This window comes from Oryzias latipes, chromosome 16 (assembly GCF_053564925.1).
Source record: "Oryzias latipes strain Hd-rR chromosome 16, Olatipes_Hd-rR_3.1".
Classification (NCBI taxonomy): domain Eukaryota; kingdom Metazoa; phylum Chordata; class Actinopteri; order Beloniformes; family Adrianichthyidae; genus Oryzias; species Oryzias latipes.
The window spans coordinates 13,841,379-13,858,957 of NC_136252.1; the positions used below are offsets into that span (position 1 = coordinate 13,841,379).

The 17,579-nt window shown below is 39.4% G+C and overlaps 1 protein-coding gene across 2 annotated transcripts; it reads right to left on the reverse strand.

The window, feature by feature from the left end:
• Positions 1-1,023: 1,023 nt before the first annotated feature.
• Positions 1,024-16,295, reverse strand: mboat1 (membrane bound O-acyltransferase domain containing 1). Of its 2 annotated transcripts, none has more exons than XM_004077756.5 (13): positions 15,956-16,295; positions 15,502-15,647; positions 15,310-15,387; positions 11,793-11,888; positions 7,963-8,018; positions 7,722-7,776; positions 6,149-6,341; positions 5,332-5,524; positions 4,998-5,101; positions 4,842-4,906; positions 4,631-4,763; positions 3,363-3,514; positions 1,024-2,983 (listed from the first exon to the last, which is right to left on the reverse strand). In XM_004077756.5, exons 1-13 carry the CDS (start codon positions 16,046-16,048, stop codon positions 2,800-2,802), a joined length of 1,548 nt encoding a protein of 515 aa, XP_004077804.1. In that variant the 5' UTR covers positions 16,049-16,295; the 3' UTR covers positions 1,024-2,799. The 2 variants fall into 2 exon arrangements, with proteins under 2 accessions (XP_004077804.1, XP_078789443.1); XM_078933317.1 differs by having other exon boundaries at positions 16,183-16,289.
• Positions 16,296-17,579: the final 1,284 nt, after the last annotated feature.

Here is a 17,579-nt window from a genome sequence, read left to right on the forward strand (position 1 = left end):
CTTTATCCACCTTTGTCATGGTAGGGAGAACACGTCAAAGTAAGGGTGGGGTCATCTAAGATAGCACAAGGGTTAAGTGCAAAATGACTAATTTCAATCAAACAAACGTCCTCTAATAAGGTTTAATATGACTTTTAAATTTTTTAAACTTTTATTCTGGGAAGGAAAAGTTCCCTTGCAGTAAATGGTAAATGGCATACACTTATATAGCGCTTTTCTACCTTCCTCGAAGGCCCAAAGCACTTTCCAGTCCTGTTCACACACTGGTGGTGGCTCAGTTGCCAAACACTGGCGCAAACCTAGTACACATAAAACATTTGTGTAGTGTTTGTGAAAATTCCTCATGTATTACTCCCCTGCCCATAGAGAGCAGCATGTTCCAATCATAGGAGCTCAAAGATATGATTACATGTACAGTACTGCAGTACTGTATTTGAACACACAAATGTTTTACTTCATCTTCATCTTAAACCTCTGAATCCTTTATTTTCAAGTACATCCAAAGAATAGCAGCATCGGATTGGCGCTCCAAACTCAAAACAAATATATTTTGAATGCAAGCAGTAAAAAAAAAAATCCTGAGGTAATAAAACTGTATTTTTTCAGGACACTTGAATGTGACACTTAGAAAAAAACCTCAAAGCATCTCAATTCCCTCAACTTTCTCCTTCTTGCATGTGGTTTGAATCCAGGATGGACCCAAAAATGTGATGAAAACGAGCAGACCTGGCCCTTCTGGATGCAGCTTCCTGCTGTGATTGCTCCGTGAACTTAGGCAGAGTAAAAACACTGCACATGCATACACAGAGGAGTCTATGACAGAGGGGCATGGGGGACACAAAGAGCGCTACTTTAAGATCGACACGAGAGGTTAAGCAGCTTGGGACCGTCGTCAGGTGGAGAGGGTTTGAGACGACAGGGACAGGTGGAGGAGTCTGCAGGATCCCATACACAAAACTAAAGTGACTGACACAATAAATATATATATGTATAAATAAAAGAAAAAAGAAAGCAAGACGTTGCTTCTTTTCTGAAAACATTTTTATTTACACCGTTGTAAAACAATTGTTTTACAGCAGTTATTAATGAGCCAAATGCAAACCTTTGTTCTATAAAACCTGCATCTTTTCTCCTTCTCTGAGTTATTTCATAGCACTCACTCGTTAATTCAAACAGACAATACTAAAATGGCACAGAGTTTAGTAAAATATCAGACATCCAGTCAAAAAAATAGTAAAAAAACATCTGCAAAACATACCTCAGTTTACAGTGTTCGGTCATTCTTAACAACTGCTTGTTCTCAACATGGCGGCAATAAGTTAACAGGTCTTAATGACAAAAGCAAATCTGAAAAATGAGCTTCAACTCACAGAGCGTCTGCAATCAGCTCCCAGCAAAATATTACTGTGATTCAGAAGAAAATCCATGTCCCAACATCGGACGAGCTCCTTCAGGGGACGGTAACTTTAAACATCTGAACAACCAACACACTAACAGAAATCTTTAGTCCAAAAAAATCTGTAAATTAATTTAAAAAAATAATTTATTTTACTAAAGTTATGGGAAGGTAAATTATCTTAAAAAAAATGTTTTCAGTATAATAACAATAAACATAATATTACCCTTTCTCTCAATTGTCTGTGCATTAAAAATCAAGTTTCAGTAGCAGTTCGGTCCAATAGGAAAAAGCTTAAAATTTCGTTCTAGTATCGTTAAACAGAGATGGTGAAATGAATGAGTACAAAAGCCATTAGAAAAAAAACATGAATCCCTAAACAAATAGTTTAAAGCTAAAAAAAAAACTGTCACCTCAAAGAAAAAACTGTAAAGTCAGTTTTGTTTCCTTTTTTCCGTGTTCTGTGATTTTTAAAAACAACAACCTTCAAACGTGATCGTGTAAAAGTAAAAGGTGCAACTGCAAACCAGAAGAAAAACAAAGAGGGGAAACTGAAATATTAGTGGACAATAAAGCTGCGGGTTTGTGTTTGGAAAGTGGTGATGCAGCCTCAGTGATCTCAGAAGCTGACTTGGGTTCTGGTCAAGCTTGGCTCAGAAGGTTCTGACAGCCACCAGATGTCTCTGTTACCGACACCAATCAATCGTGAGGCTTTGAAAGATTGTCACTTTTTGGAGAAATTCCTGAACGAAAAACTTTAAAGGGATAAGTTCAAAGCTCTGATGCAGAGATGATAATGATTCCAACCGGTTAAAACACTTCTGGATGGTGATCAGGCGTCTTCATCTGTAATTCACCTCCTCAGCTTGATTCAAATTTGGACTTGTGCTGGTTAAAAAGCGGTGGGATCAATACTGAAACCGTTAAAGAGTGACCAGCGCAGGTTGGAGACATGTCACTCTGGGAAAACCCGCAGACCTTCTGGCTGAAGTGGGGGCAGCTGGTGCTCTTCTGGCCCCTCCTGCTCTTCGTGGCCTCACAAGGGTTGCCTTTGTGCGCCATCAGAGTGCAAGCATGTCTGGGGGAGCCTGTGCATATTTGTGTCCTAATGTCTGTTTACAGATACGCCTGTGTGTCCTGGTATTTGTGCCCGCCTCATGAGCTGCTCTCCCACTGTGCTGGCATCGCTTCTCCCCTCCACCATTGTCCTGTGGGAGGGGCATGCTGCTGTAAAAAATAAAAAATAAGGGCAAACATTCAAGGAAAACAGGGAGGGATAATGCTGATGGCCTTACTTGCTTTTGCCATCATTACTTCATCATAAATAAATAGTTTAAAGTCCTCAGAGTGCCTGAGAGAATATCAAGAGGAGATCTGAATCCAACAGAATGAAGAAGGGATTTTCAGGCGTTTTTGTGGTTGTTGTTGCAGGGGACAGGCTGGCACAGATCTGGAGAGGAGGAGGAGGAGGAAGAGACGGGAGGAGGGGATTTGGTGGAGACAGAGGAAGCATCTTTGGGTTTATGCTTCCCATGCAGGGTGATGACAGCCAAAATGCTGAGGATGTGCACATGGAAGTACATGGATCTGAGGAGAAAAACAAAGATGTGTTTTAGCTGTGAGCAGAAAGGCTGAGCAGAGTTAAAATACTACTATAGACCCCTTGCAGGGATGTCACACACGGGCTGTTGTCTGCAGTTTTGGGACTCCAGCACACAGTGTTTTGGCACAATCGACGGGTGAAGTCGGCAACTTTTTTTGTAGAGCCAGTGTCTCACAAATACGCTCTTTTTTTTTCACACTGCTTTTTTACATCTGCTCCAGATTCACCGTGATTTGAATAAATAAATGATCCAAAATGCAATATAAAGCTTAATTTTTCTTCATATATGTCCTCCATCATCAGAAAAGTGCCACAAGAACATGTCTTTAAGACAATGTGTCATTAGAGCCTGTGAGGGCGTACCTGTAATAAGTTAAGGTTTGGTCAATTGAAAGGAGAAGAAAAGGCATGACGGTGTAGCAGATGGCGAGCTGGGTGGCGGCCCAAGTGACGATGTCATAACCCAGCTTCAGACCTTTGGAGTTGAGGAAGTGGTGCCGAACTCTCTTTCGGATCTGGTGGGGATGATGAGATACAAGGCAACTGATCAGTATGAAGGTAAGGAAAGTCTTTTTCAAACATTCTTAAACTGAATCAACTTGATGTTGTTTTTCCAAAAATAATTGACAGTAACTCAGTAGTAACAGTTTATGTAACTTCAGCAATGATGCTCCAGAAGCAGCAAACCTTTTCCTGAATCCAAACTCTAAACGTTTTTTGAGTCCTAATTCAAAATAATACGCAATTCTCAATTGACAGTTCATTTCGCACTTCAGGCTTGGAATATAAAAATACATTTTGCAATTTGGAATTCAATATAAAATGTTCCAATTCGATATGACAACTTTAAAAATAAAATATTAAATAAAAACAAAATCAGTTGCTTTTTAAATTGTCATGGTTTTTTATGTCAAAATACAAACAACTATGCTATACAATATCAAAAACGGACATTTCAATACATGGTTTGTTTAATTTTATTTTAAAGTAACTTCAAATCTATTGCATTGCAAAATGCAGCTTTTGTGTCAAAATTCAATTGAAATTGTAATTGGTTAAAAGAGTCTTTTATATTGTTAATTAGTCTAACAAAGGATGCTGGAGGCGGGATTTAGCACATTTAGAAAGGTTGTGGGCCCAATCAGTAAACCCAATCCCAGCTAAACTAAAGCGTGATGCTATGTAAAGTAAAATGCATTACAAATGAATTCAATTTCATTTGAATTCTGACGCCAAAAAAGTACTGCATTTTACAATGCAATACATTTTTAGTTACTGTAAAATGAATTTAAAACAAAGTACTGAAATGTCATTTTTTATATTGAATTGAAAATTGTAAAATGCATTGTCATTTGAATAATAAAAAATAAAAACCACAAATTAATAATAATAATAAAAAGGACGGAAATTTAAAATGCAACTATTTTTATGTGTCTATTGTATTTTTTTAAATTGAAAATTTTAATATTGCAAAATGTATTTTCATATTCTTAGCCGTAATTGCATAATGAATCGTCAATTGAGAATTGCATATTACTTTAAATTATGACTAAAAAAAACGTCCTTAATAACCAGAAAGAAATGACGGTTCCTTTTTAAAAATTGAGCTTGGTTTGAGTGTGGGGACTCACAGCTCTGGCTGCCATGGTGATGGGGATGGCAGTGAGGAAGGTGAAGTAGTAGCCTGGATAAACGCCGTGCCACAGAGCAGACAGGATGAAGGTCAGTGCTAACCGGTGCTTGGGGGCTCGGTCATAACACACCCTAAAGGGATGGAAACATTAACAAAAAATAAGAAAAAATGTAATTAAATAAAATGAATCCACCAACGTTCACACTCACGTCTTAAGCCAAACTCCAGTTCGGATGTTCCAGTTGTCTATGAACGTTTTGAAACTGGTTGCTGTCTGAAATAGAATACCAGCCGGTCGGTGAACTCTCAGACTCTGTGCTTGTGTGAACGTGCATGAATGGTTAACTCTGACAATCTGATGTTACCTCAATCCCAACAATGTTGAGATTAGAGACAAGATCCCAAGAAGGCTTTCCGTTCTCATCAATCCCCAGAAAACCATAACCTGCAGCGTTGTTCACTGCATCCGCTGACATAAGAATAATCCATAAAAGATACATTTAAAAAGATTTAACAAACAACTGGGGGGAAAAAAGTGATGCTCTGTACACAAAAGCAAAGAGTTAATCATCGCAGAGTATATTTAAAAGTATGAACAGTTATTTTGGTTAAAGATGAGCTAGAAACCTTAAAAGAACAATAAAAAATGAAGTTTGCAACCATAAACTCTGTATTAAGAGACCCTAAAAGTGTGCTTACCCAGCGTCCAGGCAAAGTAGAATTTGGGCCTCGCTGCTTGTATGGAGAAGAAGGCGTACGTCAGCCTGGTGAGGAAGTGGGCGTTGTTGACGAAATCGGGCTCAACGTTATACTTTATGGGCAGGGATCGTGTCACGATCAGGAAGGTGAGCATGCATCCACAGCAGACCAGCAGCTTTCGACAGACAGCGTTCTGGATGAGAAAGTATTGATTACTGAGAAAAAAACACCAACTCTGGAAACAAAGACCACACTTGTTTGGGACTTAACTCCAGCTTTTCAGAAGACTTGGATTTTCTTGGCACATTGACCAAACCTTAGATGCTTCTATTATTAGCAAAAATCTCAAATTTAATTATAAGGCTTATAAGGCTTTAAAATTTAAGAGTTTTTAAATAACAATATATGACTTTAAGACCTCCCATACAAAGAAAATGCACACTATGGGACAGCGTTTTAACATACAAACTTATATATTGTAAAACTAAAACAACACTTAGTGTGACACTGTCCAAATAGTTGTTGTCTTTCTGGCAACAATTTAATTCAAATGACTTCCACATATCAATTTAAATGAAAAAATTGGGGAAATTAATACAATTTCTGTTATTTATTTAATGCAAGGGAACAAGGCTGGTTCCATTACATATTTTGGCAACGTGTGGAAAACTTAAATGAACAACTGTTCACTCGAAAAAAAGACATTTAAATTCATTTAAGGCCTCATTTAATGTAGGCAATATTTCAAACTTTCAACCACCTTGAAAAAGAACAAAACGACGATCCCCACAAAAGAATTCAGCCTGCATGAACTCACTAGAGGCGATAGGTCTGGAGTTTTATCATAACCGTTGTGTCCGTTGCAGGAGCCAGAGTGTTGCTTCAGTCTTCTGCTGATGTGTCTCCCCTCTATGAAGTCTATGTAGTCCCTATAGTTACTGCAAGGCCCCACCAAGATGCTCAGGAAGTTCAGGTTATAGCTCAGGTACTCGATGAGAGACGGCCTCTCTCTGCAGAGAGACAGAGGACGTCCATGAGTCCCAACAGGGTCAACATTTGTGGCTTCATGCCATTTACCTCAAGACTGTGACTGAACCATAAAACAATAATGTTCTGTGCATTTGTATCTTTGCTTGGAGGTAAAAACCATGATAAATTTTTTTTTAATGAGAAACGGCTTTTAAATTGCAAAAACTGAAGAGTTGGCAATTCACATGCAGAAATATGTCAGATGTTTCATGCAAAATGATGCCTCGTTTTCCCAGCATGCTTTTTAGCACGAGTAAAGCAATTCACCGTGATTTGATCTGCTTGACCATTGTGGCTAAAAGAAGAGACAAAGTTATTTATTCTTTTGAGTAAAACTTAAATGCACTCAGAATTCACTTAAAGTACACCAATCACATTTGATTACAATATCTACATACACTTTAATGAAGACAGAACTTGATGTGCAACTGAGGTTTGGAAAAATACAAATTACAGAAGAGATAATAGAGAATAACGTAAAAGGCATTAATTTGAGTTTTTTTTTTTCTGAAATATCTACAAATATGCATTTGCACATTAAGGGATATGGGTTGTTTGATGAAAACTATTCATAATTGCTGGCTGGATTAAAAAAAAAAAAAACCTCTGGCTCCTCCCTATTGCTCCAATTTGAAGGGGTACGAGGAGCTGTAGTGGTGTCCAAACATGTTTTTTCAGGAGGGCTGGATATCCCTCCGCCGGTAGGGTGATCACTTAAGACGCAGAGGAGAAACGCATTTCTTAACGCGGGGGTGCTCATGAGGATCCCCAGGAGCCTTATCAGCTTAAAAATTCCTGCAGATCACCTGTGTACGCTGCACATATTTGCCAAATTTTCACCATAGGCAGCCTGTATCCCCCCGTAAAGGGTGTTGTGACTACGGATTAAGTGGTCAGTACAACCTGTCACTTGCAGCATGCCAGTAGACAAAATCTGCATGAACATTTTCACTCTACAGGCTCACCGAGTGGTCTTAAGCTCCTGATATTTCATGCAGTCCACCTACACGCCCCGTACAGATTTGACCTTTTATTGCCCGCAGACAGCCACCCGTGAGGGCAATTGTGACTGTGGCATTAGATCTGCATTTAAATACATGGAGATCTCACCTACAAATGTGTACAACATAAATAAAATAAGGGATAGTTTCAACAGTTTAAGCATCGATTTGATCTTTCAAACTCTCTTACCACTACGTAACACTGATGACTATTAAACTATTGCAGTAATAAACTTAAAATTTTGGAAATTCCCTCTGAAATTGAAGATGGTGTCATTTTTAGGCAATAACATATATAACATCATACATCAGTAACAACAGTATTTGTCAAGACAATAATGTTGAATAGTGAAAACTTACCTTATAGCCATAAGCTTCTGTTCTGACGTCAACTGTTCGCTCTTCTTGCACATACCTGAAAAGAGATGGGAAGTGATTTTTTTTCCTTCCAACTGAAACCACTGAATGGATAAATAAGAAAAATCGAATTGATTGTGATGTCCATTTTAAACAAAACATGATTAAATATAGGAGTCTGCGTTTGTTTGAAAGGTCAATGTAAGGTTGCATTCTTACGACTGATGTGTGCGGCTTTCCTTACCATCATGCAGCTGGAAGACCAGTGTGGTGATCCTCTGTGTTACCATCATCAAAGGTCTAAGCAAAGAAACAGAGAAGAGTCATTTGTTCTCATTTCTTCAAAAAAAGCAAAGTGGGATGTTTCGTCATGGATGAGCTGCAAATTAAATTAATTTAGCAAATATGATAAATTTAGAATTTATCATCATCGCGATATCAGCCCGTGTTATACATGTTTTGCAAAATACAACATAAACTGTGATAAATGGTTACCTTAAATCTTTACACAAAACAATCTCAAGGTAGCTATAAGTATTTAACCAATCAAATGGAGCCCATTACGCTTTGAACAATCGAAAGGACCCTTTGACGTCGTCGACAAATCCAGAGGAGCCCTTTTATGTTAGACGCCCACCCCCTATGTAGACGTGGGTCATTTACAGTATAAATTAAGTTATGTTGACTTGTATCTAAAAAGAAATGTTGCAATGAAATGGAAATTATGAATGAATCATTGCAATATTGATCACTAATATTGCATTCTAATATCGTGCGGCCCTAGACTCGTACTGCAAGGAAGAATGACAAGTTCTCAGGAGACTCCATTTTTCACAGGTGTGTCCTGACCAAACTGAACACATTTTGGTTTTGTTGTGTGTCCTAAACAAGGTCTAGCATGACATTTGTGGCTGAAAGGCTTAGAAGACTTTCCTGCATTTATGCGACCTACTAATAAAACGATCAGATGCCTGCTTACGCGTTTATTTCACATGGTTTTTGTTCTGCTGCTGGAGCATTTCTGGACAAGCTGAAGACCCACATACGATGGAAATATGAGCCACATGACTTAAATTAGATGCAGTAAAGCTCAAATTTTAGAAATAAAGTGCTTCTCTGTGCAGAACAATTAAAACACTTGGAAAGCTTTTGTGTATTCACTGCACAAAACTAAACAGAGGGGGGCTTCTTCCTCCAGAGACTGAATAGGACATGGAGGGATGTGGTCAGACTATTTCAGCAGATGGACAATAATGTGACAATAATAAACTTGAAAGTTTTGTTGTTGTTTTTTTTGGGGGGGGTGCTTGAACTTCTTTATAGGATGTCAGAATAGCCTCCAAAAGCAGCTGTTTGGATGTGAACTGCCTCCCACCGTCAGATTTTTGGCTTGAGGATGCTCCAAAGGTTCTTAATAGGGTTGAGGTCAGTGGAGGATGAGGGCCTCATCATCAGTTTCTCTCATTTTCGGCTTATAGCGGCTAATGATCCAGAAGTATTCCTTGCAGCATGACATGGTGCATTGTCATGCATGAAGAGGATTTTGTCACAGAAAACATGGTTCTTCTTTCTGCACCACGGAAGAAAGTGGTCAGTCAGAAACTCCACATACTTTTCCAGAGGTCATTTTCACAACTTCTGGGACCCCAAAGCGGCCGACCAGCTATCTCCCCATGATTCTGGCCCAAAACATGACTCAGGTACCTCCTTGCTGGGACATGGTGGCATCCATCATTCCCCCACTACTCCATCCATCTGGACCATCCAGGGCTGAATGGACTCATCAGTGAACAAGACTGTTTGAAAATTAGTCTCCATGTATTCCTGGGATCAGTGCAGCCATTTCTGCTTGTGAGTGTTGTTAAGGGGTGGCCAAATAGAGGATTTAAGTTCAACTACCAGGCTCTGGAGGATCCTACACCTCAATGTTTGTTGGACTCCAGAGACTCCAGAGACACCAGCAGCTTCAAATATACGTTTGCTGCTTTACAATAGTACTTCAGCAGCTGCTCTCTTAATTCAATGTATTTGTGTGGCAGAAACCTTCCTCATTCTGCCTTTATCTGCACAAACCCGTGTTTGCTCTGAATTTGTCACAAATCTCTAGATGGTACAATGATCCTGCTGAACTTTTTGTGACATATCAAAGGTTTTCACACCTTGTCAGAGGCATTTAACTATTTCAAACTTTGCAGTACCAACATATTGTTTAAAAATGTTGGTCTGCTTAATAATGTGGAATGTTCTTCTTTGATAGTTTTGCCTTTAATTGAATACACCTGGCAATACTATTAATTATTATTAATTATGAGATTGTTGTCAGTCATCCAAAGAGCCCTGAGACACAATATCATCCGTGAGTTTCATTGAAAAAACAAAGAATTTGACACTTAAATTCATTCATTCATTCATTCATTCATTCATTCATTCATTCATTCATCTTCTAAACTAGTTTTGTCCCTTTCTGGGTCACGGGGCTGCCAGAGCCTATCCCAGCCCTTTGGGTGAAGGTAGAGGACATCCTAAACAGGTCGCCAGACCGGGCCACAAATCCCACACCCATGCACACTCACATCTAGGGATAATTTAGAGTGACCAATTTACCTTTGAAGCATGTTTTTGGAGGGTGGGGGAAGCCGCAGTCCCTGGAGAAAACCCATGCATGCACAGGGAGAACATGCAAACTCCACACTGAAAGATCCCCCAATGGTGTTCTGCTTCAGGTCAACCGGGGGCCTTTATTGCTGTGAAGCAAGAGCGCTAACCACTGCGCCAGTAATTCTTCCAGTGGACTTCAACAAAATCAATACCAAGCTAACCCTCCAGCCTCTGTTAGATGTTTTATCACTGACTTGCATCAGATGAAAAAAGCACTTTTTCATGACTTAGCAGCATCTGTGTAAATCCCGTTACCTTGAATCACTATAGCAATCTAGAAGCAAATAAGGTCACTTAATCGTCCAGTGCAACTCTAAAAATCCAAAGCTTTAATAAATCAACTCTTGAAATACTTTTTTTCTAATCTGGAGATAATTTTCTTGCAGATAGTGTGAAAGGGGTAAGAAAAGTCATACTTCAGTTTTTGTTTTGCTTTTTTCCCCCCTCAATGTAATTCAAATGTTGAACTTTTGCAGCAGAAAATGTGATTGTGTCTACAAAAGCATAAGAAATATCGGAATCCATCTCTCTCATACACAAACGCATGCTGATACACACACTGCGTTTGTGTGCACAGTATGGTAGGCTGTGGCGGGGGGGTCTGAGCGGTTGGCAGTGCCAGCACCATGAGTTTCACAAGAAGCACTTTTGGAGAATCCCTGTTGCTGCCCACATGCTTGTTTTCTTTAGGAAATGTTACATAAAACATGTCTGTCTTTTATTCATCTGCACAACCCCTCGCTGTGTTATCAATAAAGTTCAATTCGTTCAAATACTCGGTCTAAAGTGCAGCACATGACATCGATTACAGAAAATGAAATGATTCGATTAGAACATTTTGGTGAATCATGGGGAATCCCTTCAATGGAAACAGAAAACAACCTTTACTAAAGCAAATCAATCAACCAACAAAAAAAATCTAAAAAGACTCTTTAAAGTAGGAGAAGAAACTATTTGATTGTAGTGATCCTCTATGTCAGGGGTTCTCAAAGGGCGGCCCGGGGGCCAATGGCGGCCCGCGGGAAGATTTTTTGTGGATCTCAATAAATCCTATTTAATGGTTTTTTAACCAGCTGTAGATTTTCTCTAAAAATATTAACATTCATTTTTAGACTTTCCTTTTAATTTTAAGACAACTGTTCATTGTCGACCTGAAACACAGCAAAGCTGCAGTTCACAGATGTCATCGAGGGCCCGTCTGAGCTGAGTCAGCTGTGGAGGCGCTCTCTTCTGCTGCTTTTGAACTGCTGTGTTTTGTTTACACAAGGCTGTGGCAATGGCTACAGAGCAAGAAACGCAGTACGGAAACGTTAACCGAAAACAGGGAGCTGCTCTGCAACTGAAGCCACAAAACTGTCATCAGGAGGGTGAGGCCAAGCGACAACAAGACAATAAAAGGATCTAGTTGTTCCTCACCCAGAGAAATCTGTGGAAAGGACTCCATAGTTGAAGATGAAGACTCGGCTCACTTGGCACACTGTCAAATACCCCATGGCAGTCACCATAGAGTACCTGTGGGGAGAAGATAAACATCAGTGAAGCAGACGACAGGCCATGAAGACGTCCTTGTCGTGTGATTACAGCAACCGGCTTTGCCACCTTTTGATTTGTGATCGGGTGAGAGAAAAGCTGGTAATAAAGAGGACGAGTCAGAAACTCAGTATTTCAGATTACACTAATCCCAGTATCTGTTGATTCCTCATAAGAATCGAATGGTTTACAGTTTTTTTTAAATTGAAGAAATGCAACAATAAAAAAAGTCATAAAATAAATCGGAACATATTATTGATCAGTTGCACAAAACAATTATTTCAACTCATTTGCTTATTATACCTTGATGGAAATGCTAGTTTTTGTTAAAAACAATTGAACATATCTCAAAGACTTTAAATAAATGTTGGACCTGGTCATCAACACTGCTTTAACCCTTATTCTATCCTAGGCATTTTAACATTGGGAGTTGGGTCATCTAGACCCACTAGACAGTGCGCTGAACCTTTTTCTTCAATGATTTATCTTCACTGGTGTCCGTGGATTACATGAAATCTTTCCACCTTTATCCACCTTTGTCATGGTAGGGAGAACACGTCAGTGTAAGGGTGGGGTCATCTAAGATAGCACAAGGGTTACACCATCCAGTGTGTCATCTGGCTATAATCATAGCCGTAACCCCTTGTACCATCTTGTGGGGTCAAAATGACCCCACCCTTACATTGACGTGTTATCCCTACCATGACAAAAGGTGGAAACCGGTGGAGGGGATTTCATGTGATCCATGGACACCATCATTGAAGAAAAAAGGTTCAGCGCACTCTCTTGTGGGGTCCAGATGACCCCACTCCCCTCGTTAACGTGTCTTGGATAACACAAGGGTTAAAGGCGCACAGCACTGTCGTCCCTTCTGAGTTGAAGCAAGGTGCTTTGCATTACAAGAAGAAGAGAAGGTTGCTGTTGTTCATTTACACAGCTTTGACTTCTCACCAAAGGCTGACACAATAAACTGCTAACTTATGGCCACCAGTGTTGAGAAACACCACTGCTATTAAACACATCCAACTCCTCTTCTGAGCAGAAACATCCACAAGATAAGCTGACAGTGTGACAGGGTTTGGCATCTGTAACCCAGCACGTGCTCACACCCTGACGTCGCAGCCTCACCTTGATTACCTAATCCTGTCACACGTGAATACCCCAGCAACTTAACCATGCCTCATTCACTTAGGCTTCATTCATAAGAAACACAAACACAATAACAAATACCATGCTGGATACACCAAAACACACAAAGACAAATGCAGTCACAGTAGGAATCTTAGCATGTACTGTAGATAAAAAGTGTTTCACAAACATACATTGGTTTCATTCGTGTGTGTGCAGACTGGACTGGGGAGTGTTTCTGGTTGCATTGCTCCTGACAAGCCCTTTGTTTGCTTCATGTGGTTAAAGACACTAGTTCTACAGTTCTGGTCAGCTTAGGGAGGTCATTTACTGCAGGTGAACTAAAGAGAACTAATATTTGTGAGACACAAAAGATAAAAAAAAAAGCGAGAAATTGTTCCAAACAGAGACATGTCTTCCTAATAAATAGCTTTAAAGACCCAAAAACTGTGTTTTTGGAGTTTTTAACAGGTACTTGTGGCATTTTTCGGATGATGGAAGACATATTTAAAGAAAACTAAGCTTATAATTGCATTTTGAGTATTCCTTTATTCAGATTGTCATGAATCAGGAGCAGACGAAGAATGGAGTTGGACAAATTCTAATGCATCCACAGACAAATAGATCCACTCTCGTCTTTATTTCCCTCGTCTCAGCTGCCATCTGGCTCAGAACTGTACGGCTGGATAGCTCCAACACTGCTCGCCGTTTTTGTTGCACTAGTAATGTTAGGTTGGGGGTGTGAGGGGCTGTAAGCTAGCTGGAGAGCGTGTAAACAGGTGACAGGAAGTGGGGGCAGGCTTACTCTACCCACCAATAGCCCCGCCCACAACTCAGAGATGAATTTCTAATGAACTCCTGCTGCTCTGCAGAAACTATGTCCTAGAAAAACAACAGGTTTTTGGATTTTAGCCAAAAATGACATAATTAAAAAGACCACAGGGAACAGTTTTAAACTAGATTAAAATCTGATTGGAGTTGGACTTTAAGACCAGTTTAACATGTTTTTTGGTTATGGTTTCTGGGCTGGGCTGGGCTGATCTTGTCTGACAAGATCTACTTGGAAATGGTAACCAGAATTTCAACACTTCAAAACATTTCTAGGAAAAGTTGGGAAACAACAAAACAACTTGACAGAAATACTTGTAATGAGACGTCCAAACAAGTATGAAGCTCAAACAAATATCCATTTTCAGAACCCAAGGAATCCCTTTCAGGGTTACAGGGTTGCCGAAGCCGACCCAGCGACTGTTGGGCAAAGGTTCACTTAGAAAAGGTCGCCGGTCTGTTTCAGGGCAACACGTGCACACCTGGGGGCAATTTAGAGTCACCAATCTACCTATGAAGTATGTTTTTGGGACTGTGGGAGGAGAGTGGATGCACGGGGAGAACATACAAACTCAACACAGAAAGGTGAATCAAGACCTCCTCGCTGTGAGAGAGCTAATCACAGCACCGCCATGCAGACCTTCCAACAAACATGTTCAGTGTTTTTCAGCGTCTCCACAGATTAGCTTCTCTGTACGACAATTTGAAAAAAAGAAAAGAAAAAAAAAAGACTCAAAACTAAATGTTACCATATTCTGGGATTCAGGAGATTCATCACAAAGAAGACTGCTAGGATTTTGCAAAAACAAATGGAAGTACCAACCCTAACAAAAAATGCAGTCAAAGGAATAATCGGAAACTGAGGAATGCAAAAACTCAATCTGATGTCAGGTCTGTGCAATTCTTCAAGTCAAAACAAATACCTTCAAGGGAAGAGGGTTTGTTGTTTGTTTGCAAATGATTTTTGGTTCTGCTCGCCCAAGTGTGAAGAAAGAAATAATGCAGATGATTAATTTAGGATTTCTAAGAGGCATCATTAAGCCAACATTTTTTCTTGTCAGGCCTCAGTCTAAACGGTCTATGATTGCCAGTCTGACAGACGGTCTTCTGAAGGTCTGTCTCCTTCAGAAAATGACTTAAATGCAACACAAAGACTTGCATAACAGTGGAAACTGGTTGTTGAATGAGTCAAGGAGCTCACCCAGCAAGAATGGACACCAACTCCTCTGCGCCTGAAAGATTGATGCAACACAAAGCTAAAAATGCAACACACCCAACCTCTCACGAGGGCGGGGGACATCAGATCAAACAGAATATAATCTGGTTACATTTTTTTTAAATGTCAGATCAATCAATGTGATCAGTCCGATCAGTGGGGAAGAAATGCTTTAGCAGTCAGTTAATGACAGGTGAGTCGGGGTCGAGTCTTGTTTTTGTGAGGACTTGCCTGTGTACATGGTTAATGTCAGCTTTAAGGATGATCACATATATTGCAACCACGATGGCCAGTATATGAGTGGCATACCTGCAAAAAAAACAAAAAAAACAAACCACAGATTTTAACTTAAACAAAAGATTAACTTAATTAACAGAAAGGTCACACTTTGGAAAAGTTATTACTAACTAAAATGAACAGTACCATCCGAAGCAAAAGACTAGAAATGTAACGCCAAGGAGCGTGGCGACTGTGTGCCTGACCAGCGGCTTAAAGTGACTGGGCTTGAGGTAGAGGCGGAACCAGAAGGCAACAGCCAGGCCAAACAGCTGGCATGCTATGAAGTTCACCTGAGATGGGGAGAAAAAAGGAGACAGGTGAGGATGGGTGTGTCCAACGCTCACATGCAATCACACGAGATTCACTGATTTAAATGAGGTTTCTGTACATACGTTATTATTCAAACAGGTGATCAAACATAAGAGACATGTGTGCCTGAACAAATATACACAAATACAACTTGTAGTGTTTTACTGAGGGGCGTCATTGGCTGATTACTCCTCTGCCTCTCCCTTCCGACTCAGCTGTCTGTTCAGACTGCAACTGAATTCAAGCTTCATTCTCAACGATCACTGTTGAAATTAAATGGTAGTCTTACCTGGTCAAGAGGGAAACCAAGATATTCACTGACAGGCAGAAGCAACTTAGATCCTGTTGTTTTAAACATTATAGCGTCGCTTCTCTCGCCCATCCTGCGCACTTTTCTATCGACACCTCTGCTCGTTCTTAATCCTACTTCCTTTTTCTTTACTTCTTAAAGTGAGTCTTACTTTCTGTGACTCACATACATCGTTTTTTTTCATGCGAGACGAGTCAAACGACTACCTTCCCCAGGAACAATCCTCCTCCTCCTCCTCCTGCTTGTCTCTCCTCTGCCTCAACCACTCTGCCTGCCGAGTTGAAGAGAACTGCGTTTCCGGTTACATTACAAAATAAAAGCCCATGGAGCGAGGGTGAAAAATATGGACGAAACTCCAAATTAAGCGGACAAAAATTAAAAACGCATGGAAATTTGTCATTTCTGTCGCAAGAAATTTACTCCGAGCCCTCGTATAAAAAATAGAATTAAATCGGTCAAGCCACTGAAGCTCTATCAAAACTACAATTACTAAAATTTTGATTAAAATGAGTTAGGTTAATTAAAGGTAACATTCTTGGCACTTTTTTCATAGACATAAATAGTATATGTGGTTTTAATTCTAATGTAGGACTGTATTAAGTTAATTAAGGAGGGAACTATATACTAATGTACTTTCGGTGTTGTTATTGGATAATATTACGATTTGAGAGAAATTGATTAAGATTTCCCATGGTTGTTTTTTTTTTAGATTTTGATTTTGGTTAGAGTGACAGCTAAGAATCTTTTCTTTACAAAAACCAATGGAAATTGTTTAAGAGTTGTTCTTCAAAGCTAAATCGAAGGATGTACATTTTTGAACAGCAATGTTGAAGTTTTTAAACAGAATAATTGTTTGACTGTTTGAGCTAAATTTGGATGTACTGATAAGTGTGACTGAGACATTTCTATGAAATATTATCTCTGGAATTACTTTTGGATGCATTTTCAATGTAGATGGGGAAGTTCTGGCTAAAAAGACACAATTCCTATTCCAAGTTTTTGTTGCCTCTGAGCAGTCACTGCAAAAACAGACCTCCTGGAAGTGGAAATAAGTCTTAAAAGTTAAAAACCTTTCCTCAAATAAGCAAAGAAATCTGACAAAGGGAAAAAAATTTGCTTTTTTTAAATCAAGAAATCCTTTTTCTTTTAAGAAATAAATTCTAGTCACTGAAGCACATTTCTTAAAGTAAGATTATTTTGCAATTGATACATGAAAATGGCTAATAAAACCATAAATATCAAATATCCCATACAACAAAAGAAAACAATAAATTGTAAGCAGTAAATTTGAAAAGACCAATAGCTAATAAAACAAAAGCTGCAGATTGACAGAGCTTTGTCTTAGGGTCAGGATTGCTGTGTACACCGACTGTTGTATGTGCCCATAAGCCAAAAAAACATGCATGTGTTTATTATTATTATTATCATTGGTTGAAAAAACATCAGTGACAGAACCAAAGGTTCCTTTCACAAAGCTTCTTAGAGAGCTTCTGTTTCAGTCCCACAAGCTCCAGCTGAGAGGTCTAAACCCAACATTCATTTAGAAAACGTCTCGTGACTCCATGTTAGAAAAAGAAGGTAAATAAACCTTTAACTGAGCATT